The following is an 18058-nucleotide window of genomic DNA, read 5'->3' on the forward strand; positions in this document are numbered from 1 at the left end:
TATTATAGTCCATCTGGAACAGTACTGATGCTACAGCAATTTACCTTAATGACTCAGGAGCATATTTCACAGCAATGTCCTGACCTAAAAGCCCTCTCATGGCTTAAACTCAAATTTATGCCCCTCACAGAAGACATCTAAAAGAAGAAAAGCACATCCAATAAAACCAGGAAGAAAAACAGAGGATTTAAAGCTATGAAGACGCAAAGAAGAAAATGTGTTGAAGGAAAATTATAGCAACGGTGCCAATGATTATCAAGGTCTCACAGTAGGAAGACCATTACTTTGGGGGGCAGCAGAGAAAGCCATTATCAGCTGTTATGTGGTGCCCCACGTCAGGACAGCAGTGGGATGCCCTGACTCTGTGGGTTGCAGCACCGGTCAGGCACAGTGCCCAGAACACTACAGACAGCTCAGCAAGCAGATTTCCTGTCTTTTAGAGATGACATATGGCCCTGTCACTGCTGCAGACAGATGATATCACCAGAGGACTCTGCAAGAGCTGTTCCCAGTAGTGACAGTTATCAGGCAATAGCTGAAAGAGGATAATATGGGTATGTGGGCAAAGCTGAGGGAGAAAGAACTGGAGTCCTGTCCACATAGAGCTTTAATCAGACAACTAAATGATAAAAGTTGTATTTGAAAACATTAGTATGCTGCTCCTATTATGCTTAAGACTGATTCAGCTTTCTTAGTTCTTACACATGAAAGTCTGTCAGTACATCCTCAATGTTTGCCTCTTCACACCTATATCCCTCCTGTCTCCCCCCATTAAGGATATAAAGCTGTGAAAGGTAAGCACGGTTTGCTGTGTGGCACAGTTGAAGGAGGTAGCACCTGGACTGGAAGAGGTAGATGGTCTCTGAGGTTTGAGAGGCACCAAACCAGTGTGCTGTTTATTCCTGGTATATGAAAAATACCTCCTTCCTCAAGCAGCAGGGAGCAGGAAGCATCCACAGGTGAATGCAGAGCTGCTGCAGGATGTGAGGTGTTTTCTGAGAACGGCAGCATCACCACCTAAGAATCCTTTCTTACAGGGTGCCCACTGGGGCATCCTTGTGGGTTGGGATGGGGTGTACAGGGTCTGCCTGCTTCCCCAGACATGAAGAAAGGGTTTTCTCTTCCTGTGTCTATCTACTACTGGCTTTGCATCTGAGTGCATCTAGAGCAGAGATTTTTAAGACACGAACTTTTTGATTTCTGAGTATTTCCCTGGACTGAGGAGTCATGGCCAGAAGTGTGTGCTTTCCCTGGAGAGTGAGGTTCCTCTCCTGAACTAAATATATGTGCTGTGGACAGCCAAACTGGATAGGACAACCAAGCAGCTAGATAGTGGCACACATTTCCCAAAGACTCTGCTTCTGAACTCCCTATTTCCAATCTAATAAATTCTTTCCTGCCTTCTAAACACAATTTTTCAAGGCTCCAGCTGACCTTTTCTTTAGGGTGCTAATTCCTTCATCCTATAATTTTCTAGTGTTTCCCATATTCATCAGGGGATTCCGTCACATGCAATGGTCACCTTTAAAGAAATCCATGTATGGAGGACTTGCACCCAGAATGTTTGCTTGTGCTGCACCATGCAACCTGAGGGAGGTCACTTCAGATGAGAGTGTCAAGGGATCTTCAGTGACAGCTTGGTCTATTGGAATGAAGCAGGCAAGTCCTTCTGGCACCTAAAAGGCAGATCAAGCAAATGAGCAAGTTCAGGAGGGCCTTCTCACAGCCCAAACCAACAGCTCTGGGGTAGGAATGAGATGGAGACAGACTGGCAGACACATGTGTGCAAACACAGCGATGACTTTCAAGCATTTTCCCACTGATGCACCCTTGGCACAGGGAGCAGACACAGAGGTGGGATGCATGGGAGGATGACTGTGGCAAACCATCCTGAACTGTGTAACCTTTGCCTGCTTACTGCTCTCTGTATTCCTCAATAGCCGGGTAAGAGGAATGTGAGGGCCACGACTTTACACACAGGCTGCGATGCTACATGAGCAAAGTGACACAGAACATCACTTCCTCTCTGCAAATCAAGAAGCTCCTGCTCACCCCTGCAGCGAAATCTGTCTGCTTCTACCCACCATGACGTAACACAGTTGAGCTGCTAGAGCTCTGCTCACTTCAGAAAGGTGCTACTGGTCCTCCCTCAGCTGAGGATCCCTCTTCAGGCATTTCAGGTTTGCCTTTTCCTTCCATACCTCCTGTGTCAGAGCAGGCAGCAAAGAACCTTGCTCCAAAGTGCAGAAGTCACAAGCAGGCAAAGTTTTCATGGCATTTCTCACATGAGACAGCAGACAAGTTTTAGACAGGAACAATAAGGTATTAAATAATATGTAATAGAAATAATATGTATTAAAAAATACATATTAGATGGAGAATCAAGGGAAGACTGTAATGACGCAAGCCTGTACCTTTGATTAGACACTTACCTGGTAAAACATATTTAATTACCTTCTATGGATCAACAAAGTGGATAGGCAAACCAAGAACTCATATTTCTTTCAGGCAATAAAAAAGCAGTGAAGCTTTTAGCTTTATCTAGGAGCAAAACTTTAGTATGTGGAAACTTCCTGGCCTCAGTGTTCAAGTCGTCCCAAAGGATCTGTCCTTTATTTTTGTGGTATTTATCAGCTAACCCAAGCACAAAACCTGAAAGACAATAAATCATCCCCCTTTTTTTTTTTTTCCTTTACTACTATTTACCTGGGGACATCCTAGCACAGCAGGCATTCTGCACATTGTAATTCCCATAAAGACACCAGGGTTCAAAGCCCCTAAACATCTTAGAGAATCAGGCTCACCCCTCCCAGGTGAAAAGTTCTGCAGTGCTTCTATCTGCAGAAGCTGCCCAAACCAAAGCACTCTGATTGTCACCAGAGCGACAGCAAGAATAAAGACATTTTTTCATTGTTTTTTTTGACACATACAAAACACAGAGCAAATGTCTTTTTTGAATTACAACTTTTTATTAGATGAACACAGTTTAATACATCATGTGTACATGGCCTAGGATGCAACGTGCTCCCTCCCCTACCAAGTTACAGAACACTGACGCCGTGAAGGTGAACACCAGCTCTGCATTTGTGCCTCACAGGGATGTTACAGATGGCTGGGAGTGGAAGCTTTGCACACATGTAGGTCTACAGAGGACAGGATGACGCACGTTAGGAAGAGGTGAAGAGTAGGGAAAGGGGAGTAAGCTGGATCTGCCCTGGCTGGAGGACTGCTCTCAAGACACTGTTCTCCGTTTTCCCTGCCAAATTCCTTAGGGAGCAAGAGGGTGAAGGACAGGCCATGGTGCAGCAGGAGCCCTGTGGAAAGCAGTGCTATGTGGTTTCACACGTGGCACTGCCTGCCAAAGGCCCCTGTGAGAACCCCTGGTCAGGGTGCCATCACAAGCCGTGGGCCATTCTGCACCGTGTCTGCCACTCCTGCTCTCTGTGCAGGGTGAACAGACAGGGCTCCATCCTCCTCTAACTGTCCGTGCCAAGATCCGGTGTAATCAGTAAATCACTAAAGACTAATGGGATTTGGCACTTTCCTGGTGATCACCTCATTCTTGCCCTCCTGTGAAGTGCCACAAGGCACTGCCTAAAATTTCAGGGTCCTACATCTGAACTGTGGTATTGCCCCAAATAATGGCCTGATGGGGGAAAAGGGCAGGGAGGGACAACCAGGAGATGCACTGAGAGCTTGGCAGCTACTCTTCACTTCAGTCAGTCACAGCACTTGAGCTGCTCAACACTTGAATCAGAGACTTATTGTAAAGTAAGTGTAAACATGGATTTATGGGCTTTACTGCAGGTCCACTTCCCTTGGAAGGTTTGATTCTAGACAGTCAACAAATAGGAAAAAGAAAAAAAAAAAGAAAATCACCTAAGAAAAAACAGAAGATCAGAAGACTCATCAAAACCTGTTTCAGTCTTACAAAGCATGTGCTCTTTGACTCAGGCCTCGAAACCAATTTACTGTATTATTAAAAAAATGGCAATATAGAAACTACCCCTTTCTCTGTTCAAAGTTTAAGCATATCTAAGAAGACCCTACAGAAACAGTCCTCTTTCTGGGAAGGCACTATCCAATAATGTGTGGCACAAACAAAACCACCTCTATCAAAGCCACTGATACAGTGAATGTGCATGTGCACGTCAGCCCACACAGCAGCTTCAGCTAGGTACAAAGATCTACAGTTTAATTCACACTGCTCTCCCTTTTAAAAAGTGGAGTAGTTAGAAGTATTAGCTAGAAATTTGGACCTTTTGGTTCTCAAGCATACCCTTATACGCAAAAATTTTGAAGATAATTAAGAATTTGCTATTTCTTTCAATAACTATCTCTAGTTTCCCCAGACCTTTTCAGTTACCTGATAGCTACATTTCATTATTACAAAACTGTTTTAAAAAATTCCAGATCATCTTGTGTAACAAACTAGAACTCTACTTAGTTTAATTACAAAAATAAGGCTGTCACACAACAGACCAAATTCACATTCAAATAATATCCTTTTATATATATATATATATATATATACTTCTTCTTTCTTTTTTTTCAAGCTAGCCACTTATAATTCAAAAGCACATATTCTAAGGGACTTACACTGCCAATCCACACAAGCAAGCAGAATATCTTCAGAGCTAGTGTTGTCCTCCACACAGGTTATGCCCACAGGTGTGCTCTGAAATAAGCTAGGTTTACTTAACAGCTGTAACAAGACTAACTCTCCACTAAATGAGAGCCTTCTATTCTACATTTATCTAAATTCAAGAGGAGTTTTGTAAAACTAATTTCATCCCTGGAGGAACCAGTGTGGTTTTGCCTTTCACATCAGTAAGCCTGGGATTTTGCCCAGGATTACTCATGTGTATATACTTACACACTTAGGTAAATTTTTCAAACCTGGGACTTCAGGCAGTTCTAAAAGTTTACAACGTATCAAGTACATGATAAATCCAGGATGGCTTCTCTGTAATCAACTGCGCAACTATGTAAATTTATATCTGTATTCATTTACAAAGTTAAATATTTACCTTCCTTTTAAGAATAGTTCCTTCCCCTGTTAACTTGTTGAAGTTAACAATGTACAGCTCCACTTCATGTCGTATTCCCTTCTTATAGTGAGGTTCAAGTCTTGTGAAAATATGGGATTGGTTACAAGAATGTCACAGTATCATAACACAGACAACAATTCTTAAAAACACACATTCGGGATTCCTGTAGAGAAAGTGCCGTGGCTAAGACTTTGAGCAGTAAATACAACCACAGACTTCAAATCTGAGTATGCTCTTGCTCCATCTAGCCCTAGGTTTGTTCAGTCTGGTAGAAAGAAGGCTAAGAGGTGATCTAATGGTAGACGATGACTATCTTGAGGGCAAGAAGAATGGTGCCAATCTCCTTCTGTGAGTGCCAGAAAACTCAGCAAAGGCCACAGCCACAAATTACAGCCTAGGAGTCAAAGCTGGACTTTATAAGAAAGTTTTCACTAGGAAAGCACTGCAGCAATGGCACAGGTTACCTAGAGAGTTAAGAGATCTTCATCCTTGGATATTTTTAACGTTCTGCTAGACAAACCTATATCTGTTCCAAGTCAGCATTGTCGTTCACCCTGATTTTGACAGTGCTGGGCCAGATGACCTCCAGCTGTTGTCCCTTCCAACTATCATGTCTTGTATGCCATGTTTACTGATGTTAACAGAACATGTGATTTGTTGCACAAGACAGTGTGACACTTTTTACAAGTTTAGCTCCCTTCAAGCCACACAGTCTGAGTGGTACTGTGATTGCAAAGATGCTTTTCCACATAATGCTCGTCTTTCATTACCCAAAGACTGCGATGGCACTACCCTGTCATTATGAAATCACTTGAGTAAAAGATACAAAGCCAAACTTGATTCAAGATGCATAATGCAATTTGACTTCTCTCTAAAATGTATTTTTTAATGTTTGTTGGCAAGTCATGGGCCTAAGTTCTGCTTTACGCATCAATGCAGTCTCCTTGGAATACTCTCCACTTCCTTTACTTGGCTCCTGTTCCCCAGCTGAGCTGCCATTGTGGTCTCATCCAGCAAAGCACACCCCCAGCTTTCTCACTGTCTTTGAGGCACCACCACATGACCACATCTGGGGATATAACCAGGAAAACAGCTAGGCAAGTTAGGCGTGCTCTTGGACCATGGTAGAGGGTTAACCACCCATGAGACTGAGCCCTGACTCTCAGAGTATCCCCCTGACTCTCATGTGGCTTGGGGTGGAGCTGTGTGTTATCAGAGGTAAACTGAAGGTTTTGGCAAAATTTCAAGATAGACCAACTACAAAGCTCCAACTGTGGGCGTTAAGACCTTCTCAGTTAAGAGATAACTTCATATTACCATTAGCTATGAGACCCCTTTAGTTCTTCTGAACTCCCCAGTATTTCCACCAAGCATTTTCATGCACATTTCACCCGCTTTTGGAAGAGGAAATGTCAAAATATTTCACTTTGGCACCTCCCTCATGAAAGGAACTGGTTTTAAACAGTCAGTTGCAATGTGCATCATTAGACAAATCAAGTTTTCATGAACAATATTAGCAGCCCATGTCTCTTAAAATAACCATGATCTGGAATAAACATCACAATAAATAAATGTAGAGCAAAAATACAGCAGTTATTTGCTTAGACTGAGATCTCAAGATTCATGTTTTTTATATTCTGGATCATAGCCAACACAGACTAATAACCACCAGCACTTTAACTATCATGATGAGCTAATTTGGGAAGAATTAAAAACAGTAAGAAATCTGACTACACAAGTATATCCATGAATGACATAAGCCCTACACTTCCACTCCTTACTCTCAAACATATGTGTCTGTTAGAATATCAGGGCCATTTGCAAGAGCAATCCAAAGACAAAAGTGAAACATCAACAGTGAGTACTATTAAAAAGGAAGATGAGTAGCCCGGCCTGTTTCGTATGTGTGTCATTAGCTCCACACTATCGGAGAGCACCATCTCATGGCAAGCAGACTACTACTAAAGATGCATGTTTGCTCTATCACAGTGATCCATTAGGGAAGCTGTTATGTGCTGAAGAACAGGGTCATCCACTCAGGAATGTGCTTGTTGACACTTCACATGGGCTTTCTAGTGTTCTGATGCCTACTGAAGAGAAAAAAACAAAATATTGATTATTATTAAGATAATATTATGAATACACTCACATCTCCTGTGCCCCTTGCCCATAAGGTGTCCCTAACCTTGGTCCACATAGCAGCTGAGGATGCATCCTCTGTAGTGCTACCAGACCGAAGTGGATAGTTTACAGAGACACTCCTTCAGGTTTACAACAGGATATTTTCTAGGAACAGAGCTGCACAGAAGGTGGCATTTCAGATTGTAGTAGAACACAATCTTTTTTCTAGGACTAGTTCTCCAAGCTACAAAATGAGGCAGGCTGCCAAAATAACCTGCTTTTGCAGTTCTCTGCTGAGATTCCTTCCCACTCCTGTCCCTCATGGGGTCCATAAGTAAATTAATTCCTGGTGGAAGCAGAGCTCTATAGATACACAAGAGCTACCATCCAGGCCTGAGACAGTACTACTACCAAACACACCTATATCTGCAGTATCCAAGGGAAGAAAAATCCTCCCCTATGTGTCTAATCTACTGCCAGAAGGTGCACCATAAAGTCTCTTTGAACAAGTGTCCAGGCTTCCATATGGCAATAAAATTTCCTGTTATACTGGTATCAATAGAAAGATGTTACCTGGCTTTGTGTTCTGACTTGTATATACGTATTTGCTAAAACTGAATTCTTAACCAAAAAGTTAATATAATTCTTGACTGCTCCAGCACTTCAGCGTTACCAAAAAGAAAATTAAAAAATCAATGCTTAATGAATAAATGCTGAGCCATTATGCCAGGCTATAGACATTCCAGTGCTTAAGATCCTAGTTCTGTCTCCTCTTATAATTCATCCAGTTGCTTCCAATTTAGATTGATAATGTGAAGGAGAATGTGTTCTTTAAACTTATCTGCTGCCTCAAATCAACTCCCAATGCTTGGTTTCATTTAAAATGCTTTGCTTTTCCTGACAACCATTTCAATTACCTCATTAGCATTGAGTTGATATGGGCAAGGTATAGATCAGGGCAGTGGTGCATCTGAACACACAGGACTCTTTCTGTTCAAAGAAAATTCATTCTCACTATTTCAAGAATTCCATGAAAAGTCTGCAACATGACACTGACCTTTGATGCCAAAGTAGGTTTCAGTCCAAGAAAGGAGAAGACAGTGTTGCTCTCCTTTGATTCAAAAAAGCCATCATAATCCTAGGGAATTAGAAGCAAAAAAAGTTGAGTCAAAATTTGTATTTATGTTTTCCTGACTGATATTACCACAACTTGTATTAGACCAAAGGCTGACACATAATAATGCTCAGGAAAATATTCATACTTACCCATGTTGTCCTCTGCAAACCTAAAACCTATTCTAAATTGCAACAGAATCACCAACTACAGTGGCAAAGAAAAACACATATTCTCTAACTGCAATACCTCTCACTAATTTATTTGATAGGAAAGTATAAACACAGACTTGCATGAAAGGAAATCTATTATGGGCATATTTCAAAGCTATTTAAGTGCCTGACAATGCAAATAAGTTTCTGACCAGGTTTCCAATTTGCATTTTAGCAACCAAAATACTCCCTAACTTGGAAACCTCCAAGAAGTCCTAAGGCAGCTGAACTCCTTATTTCTTCTGTCATGGAACAGAGACTTCATCATCATTGTATCCCTTGAAATCAGCAATCATATCTCAGCCTCAGCCCATCACATAGTTCAACATAAAATAAATAAACTTATTGTATATAAAGATAAAAAAACAAGCATAACTATTATGATTAAGTGGCTTTTAGATTTCAGCTGTCTGAGATCAGGTTCTGATCTCAAAGTGTTAATTACTACTTTTACTGATTTTTATTGCATTGGATACCTGCTACTCATCTATCATCAGATGAACTTACAATATTCAGTTTTCAAGGCAAAAAAAACAGAGAAAATCAGAGCACAGTTTAATGAATGGATCTGGCATATGGCAAGAAGGCAAGAAGTTTCATGTGCTCTTTGTGGTTTGGCAAAGATTTCTTCTATGACCACTAGTAAACAAGAAAGCACGCAGTTCAGACTCTTCCTCCACCACATAACTGCAAAATGGAAACATCAATCCTTACTTAGCCACTTCTGACATTTAAAATACTCTGTAAATGTCAGAAAAATTCAAATATGTGCTCATCACTGCATAGCAATTATCTCTAAATATCCAAAATTAGCAGTTACGCTAAACTTGGGAGCATTCAACAAGAGAAATCCCTTTAAATATTGACTGTGCACATACATGCTTTCAACACAGAGTAATAACAGGCAGTCTCAGCATCTCAGCATGCTTCCTACCTGTCACTCCCAATGCACCTGACCCCCAAAAGTTAGCACTTCTTTGGCTCCTAACCTCTAATCTCATTACTTTTTGGGAGCTCATCTCTCAGTGTTAAGTTTGTCCTGGTTTTGGCTGGGACACACTTTCAGGTGCTTTCCCTGAAACTGGACCTCAGTTTTTCCCCAGCAGCAGCTGCTTTGCCTGCTTGTCTCCTTCCTGTACTCTCTTGAACATCTAACCACCCCACAATTACAGGGGGAACCATGGACAACAAACAGAAGCTCTAATTGAAAAGAAGAAATCTTCTTCTGACCTAGTTATTCTCGGAAACCTCTCCTTTTTTTTTTCCTCTTCATCAATGTAAAACAAATGACTGTTTGGATAGAAAATACATAGTCACCATAGCAAAAATAACGTACTTCCCACGAGATCCATAATCACCCTGCAGATGTGCAGAATTTCTCAAAAAAAAACATTTATGGTGTACTAGATAAAGATGCTTTACCAGCATTTCGATAATGATATAATGCTATATCAATGTGAACACAACTGTCCGAGCAGCTGCATAATTATTCAAACAGCCTCAGCCCCCCCCAGAAAACCACAACCCATTGCTGCACAAAGGCAGTTGCCCAGCCCAACCCTCTATACTAAAAGCATGAGCCCTGAAAGACAGAGAGGCCTGCAGGAGTGTATAATGGCCATCAGGCCTTGGATATATTAGCTGACATAAGTAGAAAACAGAAAGAGTAAACATTCTTAAGATATTTTTTTGTTGTTTCCTTCTAAAACATGGTATACGCTAATTTCTGAATTAACATAAATTTACAGTTAATAACCTGAAAGCAAATCCAAATAAAATAGACAAATCAACTAAGCCATGGTGTAAGCTGAAAGAGTACTGGAAGGAATCCCAACAGTGCCATGGATTAAAAAGGGACATCATAGTCACCGAATTCCTAGAGGAGTAATAAATAACACTCAAGCTTTACAGAAGGATGTTTGATTAAGTCCTTGACGTCTATGAATGAGACTTCAAAAACTGAATGGACACTGTTAAACTTGAAAAAATTTTGTTTTGACTTTTCTAAAAGCAGCTTAAAAGCCACAAGAGACACAAGCTATACAAGCAACCACATGTGAAGACAGCGCATGATCTAACCAAGAAACAACCTTAATTTTCTCCTTCATATAGATTAACCTTTGGGTTCCTCTATAAATGAGTCACACTACCCCTGGAGCTGAAGATAGGGGAGCAGCGGATGAGTACAACCCACAACAGGGAGACGAACACGGGCACTGCTCCTTTAATATCAGGGCAGGTTTAAATTGCCTGAAGATGCTCATTACAGCCCTGTAAACTACCAGCAACCTGCGGGCAGGCAGCTATCGTGAGTATTTCTGCAGCAGCATGGCTCAAGGTAGGCATCTTTTTTGGTCCCTGCCAGAAGCATCCATGCCTCCTAAGCACAGAGGCAGTTTTCATGAACCCCCAGACACTTATTTGTCTCAACAGTCTGTCCAAGGGAGGTTCTGTGTTTGTTCAGGTGAGTCATCATCTCTTATCACCATCTGCAAGTTCTGGGGTTCTCCTGAAGTGTCTTAATCCCAGTACTTCAATTACCTCTAAAAGTACCACTACTCTAAGACCATGGTTTTTTTCACTCTTTGTTAATAAACTGGTAAAAAACCAGGGTAGGGAAGAACTCAACAGACTGAAAATAATGTCATAAGAAATAAGGCTGCATTGCTGGCTCTGACAATGACTTTGAGACTCAGTTAATCCACTAATATCTGTTTACCCTTATCTCTGTAATATAATTTAACACTTAATAATAAAAAGTTGTCTTCAAGCATCAGTCTTAATTTTTACTTTCAGATTTATCAAGTCCTAATTTAGCATGTTTTGTCCGCATTTTTACTAATTATCAGACCTGGATTCACTTACTGAAAAAATGGTGAAGGTTAAACAATGAGCTAAACTGACTAAGTTTATGTTTGAAAGGGCACTAAACCCAGTGGATTAATTTTGAAAGGACCAGGATATTTAATAACCGTAAGAGATTATCCACCAGAAGTAATCTCCCCAATGTTTTGAAATATCTGCACTGCAAAACCTATTAAAATGCTATTGACACTTACTTTCATGGGGGAGAAGAAGCATCATGCTTTTAGCTAAAGTATCAGTAAAATTTTAAATAGGACAACTTTCCTACTAGTCTCTGCAATTAAAACAATCTCCAAATATTCAAATTGAAAAAAAAAAATAAAAAAATGCATAAATAGTCTGATTTTTAAGATATCACTTTAGCATGATAGTTTCTTAAGAGATAATTGAGAAATATGATCTGAGGGACTCAACAGTTATGCTTTGGCATGTGGTAGGAGTGGGCATCCCTGACTTTTCCTGTAACACAGATGAGGTAACAGATGTTCCAAAAAGGCCCTGCCTTTGATCTCACCTTTGTAAGAAGAAGAAGTCTGTGCAGATTTGAACCACATGCAATCCATGGGTGAGGACATGAAAATTCTTATCTCACATAAAGAACATCCCACTGCTACCAGCAGTAGATGCAGAGGCTGAAGAAGCAAAATGGTGCCAAGCTCAGTGGAAGCTGAGAATTTCTTACATGGGCAAGAGCCCAACTTGCTGGTGAGCCAGCAGCTTCCATTTGGAAAAATTCTGTGGGACATTCTGCCTCCCACAGAAGGACACCACCATTCACTGGTTTTTGGCCAGGCAGTGGTTCCATCTTTCTGCATCAGCATCAAGTTACTACAATCCCTTTGTCACTGTCCCAGGCAGCTCTACCAAGGCAGCAGGTGCTGTGGCTTTGCTGGAATCAGTGGAGCAGTGCTGTCTCAGCCCTGTGCAAGGAAGCAGCTCCCACTGACACCCTGGAGGCATTCAGAAAGCAGCTGTTAGTACAGCAAACTGCTACCCACTGCCCCACTTCAAAAGGCAACTATGTGTACAAATATAATTTTGACTGCAACATTTTAAATTGTGATACTTGGTGCTTTCCAGAGCTGCTAATTAAACTTATTAATGCTTAAAAGTCTGGCAACATCAATAGCTGATTAAAACTAACTAAAAACTGACTACTAAAGCTAATGGGACACAGAGACAGTGGACATGAATCATCAGTGACGCAAAGATGCTCAATCCCTCTGGAAGAGTTGAAAAGCCAAAAATACAGATGATAAATCCCACAGCTGAGGGTATGAAAGCTTATTGAAAAAGACAAAAGCCAGTTAGGAGGAAAAAATATATCTCAGAATGGTTTGAGGGGATAAAGAAGTGACAGGAGCATAAAGATGGTAAGTAAAAAGCTATTCCAAGGCAGAAAAGGCTTCTTAACAAGATAACAATTATCTGACTGCTTTAGGCCTGGCTCCTCATCCTTAAAATCAGTGGCAGCTTGATCACCCACCAAGTAACCTGAGCAAGGTGCAGACTCTCTGTTTTAACATCAGAGCAGTTCCAGCACTAAACATGCTCTATCTACCAAGCTACTGGGGAATGTATTAGCTGACCTAATAAGCTCTTGCTTTGTTGAAAATAAACTGAAGCTACTGCAGGTGAGCTTCTCACCTACAGACAAACAAAATCTTTCTAGCCTTGCACTGCCTAAAGCTCTTCTTTGCTCTGTCAGCTCCTGCTGAGTGACTCTAAACTGGGATAGAGAGAGAGGCAAAGATCTTTGGGATCAAAGTTACCCCAGGGGGCAATGGGAGGAAGGCTGGGAAGCTCACTGTGGTGGCAAGATGGTTGGTACTAGATGTAGAGCTCAATGGACACAAGGAGCACATTTCCACAGCACACAAAAGCTGCTAAATGTTTACATGGCTTAACCAGAAGGCTTAAGTTCATGAAAGAGTAATTAAGTAAGAATTACTAAATATGTTAAAGTGATATGTGTTTTAGAAAAATTACCGGAGACCAGGAAAATACTCAACACAAGCATTTCATATGCTTAACTGGTTTGTGGTCTTCCCTAAGGCTTATGGCCATTGCTGGGACAAAACTGAGCTAGATGGACCTTCAGTCTCACACATTTAAGGCCATTTACGTTATCTTAAGGTGTATTTTACACAAAGTTTTAAAATAATCATAGAACATGGTTTGGTTGGGAAGGGACTTTGAAGATCATCTAGTTCTAACCCTCAATAATCAGCAAAGCCAAGTGATGTTTTCCATTAAATATGCAGGTTTAAAAAACAAGCAAACAAAAAAAACGAAACAGAAAAAAACAACACAAGCCTCCAAGCCTCACACTTATATAGTTTGTTTTTAAAATTTGCATCCTTGCAGTTTATCCTGAAACTAAGAGGTGCTGTGGCTGCTTTGCACCTCTTCAAAACCAGATTGATCAAAGACAGGAGAACTTCCCTAATGTCTACATTATATAGCAATCCCAAAGGCCATCCCCTGCCCAAAGGTTACAGAAAACTAACAGCAGCTTAGTCTTTAAGACAGTGGACAAGCATTCAGGAAATCTAGATTTAGCTCTTCATTATGACACAAACGTCTTAGGTTCTTCTGGCATTCATATGGATTTTTTGCCAATTTATCCCAGTAGGAAAACCACTGGTCCTTGGGAATTGTCTCCTCTTTAGAAACCTCACTTCCAGGGTGGCTTCTTCTCTCTACAGCAACTACCAAGCTCACAAAGCTCAACCTGCTTACAGTTGTGATTCCAGCTGTAATGTGGAGATCTTAAGTGTGCTAGGAAACCAGCTCACTGTAGTGCTGTGATTACAGACACTGCCATAATTAATTTGGCTCAGGATTTTGTTAAGCAGGTACACTGAGGCTTGTTTAAATAAACACTGTCACTGCTGAGGAGAAACTATTTACTGCACAGCAAAGTTAAAATTGGCAGTACTGCAGATCAGCATAAATAACTATTTGTGCTTCAAGGAACATAACACAAGCATGATGGCATTAGGTCAAAGTAAAACGTTAACACAAACTGGATTTCATTTACAATTAGCAATTACACAGACACCGTCTGTCCATTACTGCACTGAGATTAGGAGAACATTACATCTAACGAGGTTTAAAAGACAGTAACTGTTAATAAAATTCTTTCCAATAAGTTTCTCTAAACAACCATGTTGGCTTTGTTGCTGTTTCTTTTAATTTGCAACAAGAAAAAGAGTGAGCTTGTTAAACATCTCAGACAAATCCTTATTGCTTACAACACCAAGAAGCAGAGAAACAATACTAACAACACTGAAAAGCACGAAAATAAGAAAAGCACCCAAATGTAGCTTGCACTGCTTCTTCTAAAGATTTTTTTAAATGCAGTGATTGTTGGACAGTACTTTGTCTCCTGACACACTGTTCAAATTTGTTTCTCTTTGTCAATAGTTTTAATATATTATTATTAGGATCTCTCCATTCTTATAAAAGGGGCAACATAATTGCTCCTACAAGTAATTGTGACGAACTCGTAATTTAAACACATTGAATCAGCACTTTGCTCCTGACTGAGTTAATACTGTGTGCCATTGAGAATGAACTGTTAGCAACCTTTCTGAAAAGGGCAGTTCAGTTCTCCAGAACAGATGACATTCATTTACTGATCTGATTAGGATTACAATGGAAAACTCTTACTCAGCACAGCTCTCCTTGGAGAATGACTGTGTGTTGCATGTGTGAGTCCTTTTTAATATTATATAAATACACAAATATAAGAGGATCTTGTCTGAACAATACAGGACAAGCTAAACATGACAGTTTTCAATTACCTAACCTTCTGATAAGATCCCTGCACAGGATTTTTAAAGAGCTTATACAATTGACTCTACAAAGGAACTTGTTACTCCTATACTAAAGGCCAGATGTTTACTTCAGTAATCTGTTTAGTTACAGGCTTTCAGAAACAAAGGCTTTAATAAAAGAGAGCAGATGTCAGCCACAGCTCTATTGTCTGGACAGTACATGACAAACTCAGGCTGATGTGATGTTTGCCATTCATGCAGCAAAGGTGACAAGATATACAGACATCAACTATCTAAGGACCGACACCCCTCACTCCTAAGGCAGAGAGTCCAAGCGCAGTAGGGCTTCTCCCAACCAAGCACCAAGGACTCCAAACTGGCATAGTGCCCACCTGGGGTAGGGGAATATTCAGGGGGGCATCAGTGACAGAATCAGTAAGTAGTATAGATGGTAACACGTGTCACCTCCACCTGCACCTTCCAACTCATCATGTTATTTTACAGCTTGTTTGGATAAGAATATTATCAAACCAGACCACAACAGGAATTTGAGGAGTGATAGAAACATCAGGGAATTAACTACGGTAGTCATCCTATTACCTGAAGTCATGGCTGAAAGGCATAAACCAGCTGTGCTGCAGAGAAGCTCTGCATGCACGTACTTTAACTTGGCCATGTTCTAAGGCAGCTGTAACTTTACAGAGTACATGACCACCACATGTTGGTTGATTTTCTTCTAAGAGCATTTTACTCAAAACAATATTAGGTGACATCTCAGAATACTACATGAAATACGAATTTCACCCTTCCATTTATTTTAGGAATTGGACACTAGCAGAATTATCTTTCAACATTTCCTTTATTTTCTGCTGTTCCTTCAAAGAACAGAAAAGGGAAGGTACTAAAGAAAGATGAAAGTCACACTAATTGTAATGGCACTGCATGTCTAACACCATTTTTACATATAAGTTGATTATAACTTTGCCATATCTTCAAAGTGTTTCTTAGTAAATAATTTTATTATCATGATTAAAAGTGGAGCAGTGGTGAACTGAATTTCTTATTTTATCCTGGTTGTTCTCTGACAGCAGCCATGACCTTTTCTAGATACTGTTCCATCATACTGCTACATCCATATTTTGTGCAGTTCTATGCACCCTCAAAGTATTATTGCCACTTAGTAATATTTCTTATCCTTTTCTCATATATCCTATATTTTAGTGGAACTGGCCTTTTAGAAGCAGTGGAACTGGCCTTTAATTAAAGTAGTCACAACATCTTCAGTAACAAACCCCTTTTCTTCAAGAAAGTATGGCACAATAAGAAGTTTCCCTTCCACGGAAAGGAGAATTAGGATCCCAAAGAAAATTGTTAGTAATTATTTCACCTTTGCTGGTTATCCATAAGTATTGCAGAACATCAATGTAACAAATACAAAACTCATAAAGAAAAAAATATACAGTATTTTCTACTATATCCTGTAAAGGTAACATTTCTAATTTTATATCAGTCACTTTTACACATTTTAAAATAGGCAAATACCCTATATTATTATTATTAGGAAACAGAGAGTCTGCAAACAGAGTAAGGTGTCTCCAGAGATGTCTGACAGCTATCATCTTTTTGTAGAGGGATGGTTTACAAAATACCAACTACTTCAATTTGAAACAGCTATTCATGAAGTTTAGAATGCAGAGAGGAAAGACTCCAAATAAAAATCATGGTGCTCAACAGGAATGCACTCTCTCCACTGCAGGGTAAACAGCAGAACTATAATACACTACTGATATGAGTTCTAACTTCTCTGAGGAAGACAAAATTCTTGGATTATTTTATTTTTACCAAGTTGCTGAACTTCTATTTTTTAAGCCTTGGCAATGGGCAAGCCGGTTACTCTACACTTTGCCTCTGGTACCACACTCCCCTTTATAAAGTACATATCACACAGAATCAAAGCTCTTTGCCTCAGGACACAGAAAGGCAGTGTAGAAGTGGATGGCAAAAATATAGGCATAGCCTGAAAGTAATAACCATACAGACCTCATGAATGGTCTGAACAGTATCTTGCCAACATGGGGAAGACACGTGGGCAGGGGTTGCTTTTGAACATCAGCTCTGCCTTCCATATTCCTCGCTTGAGACAAGGGCTTAATCAAGATGCCACTGGCCTCAAGTTACACACATTCAGCCTAGGGTTTGTGGATGCCTGTGAGCCAAAAACTACTCCAATACGACTGCAAGAGGTAGTTAAGAATGATTTCACAAACAATTTAAATTGGCCATAAAGGAAACTCTACTTCTGATGGTAAGAGTAATTAGTCAAGAGAGTTTCAGCATCATCGACCATTAACAGTTGTTACATGATCTCTGTGCAATTCACATTAACTTTTGCCTAGCAAAATTATCCCTCTTCTAAAGACAGATCCGAACCAACAAGGTGCTGAGTCAGGTAAGATATCCCCAAGGGTACAGAGAACCAAATGTAGACTTGCTGAACATAAATTAGCCTCACAACTGCTCTAGCTCCTAAAGTGAACACACTACAGCTGGCACGCCAAGCTGAATTCTGCCATACTGCTTGAGGATCTAGAGAGACAGAGTTCAAACTCTCTGTAGGCACAAGAGTAATGACAAACTCCCCAACAACAGGCCAGGGCAGAAACCCTGAGGTGGCCTCTAGCCAATTCTGTTAAAATCCTCTTTCCTTTTCTTTCTTTTATCAGTGAGTAGTTGCTTATTTGTAATTTGATGCCTGCAAAAAATAAAAAAGAAACATGTATGCATCCTTCCACAATCTTTAAAGAAAACCCAGAAGAGATTGATACATAACAGTGCAAAGAAATCAGTGTGTCAGTAATTGCCTGTGCATGGAATAGTTTCCCAAGAACACTGTACCTCTTTCAGCAGCCTATT

The 18058-nt window shown here is 40.4% G+C and overlaps 1 protein-coding gene across 1 annotated transcript in view; it reads right to left on the minus strand.

Annotated features, from left to right (window-relative positions):
* Positions 1–5879: 5879 nt before the first annotated feature.
* LOC114067168 overlaps positions 5880–18058 on the minus strand; it is a 43902-nt gene continuing 31723 nt past the window's right edge. The window contains exons 4-5 of the mRNA XM_027902436.1: positions 8230–8310; positions 5880–7141 (exon numbers count right to left, since the gene is read on the minus strand). Of these exons, the coding sequence (XP_027758237.1) occupies positions 7139–7141; positions 8230–8310 (84 nt within the window). The 3' untranslated portion in view covers positions 5880–7138. The remainder of the gene's footprint in view (positions 7142–8229; positions 8311–18058) is intronic.

This window comes from Empidonax traillii, unplaced genomic scaffold, assembly GCF_003031625.1.
Source record: "Empidonax traillii isolate 1590-97213 ecotype Southwest subspecies unplaced genomic scaffold, ASM303162v1 scaffold875:size256809, whole genome shotgun sequence".
Taxonomy (NCBI): domain Eukaryota; kingdom Metazoa; phylum Chordata; class Aves; order Passeriformes; family Tyrannidae; genus Empidonax; species Empidonax traillii.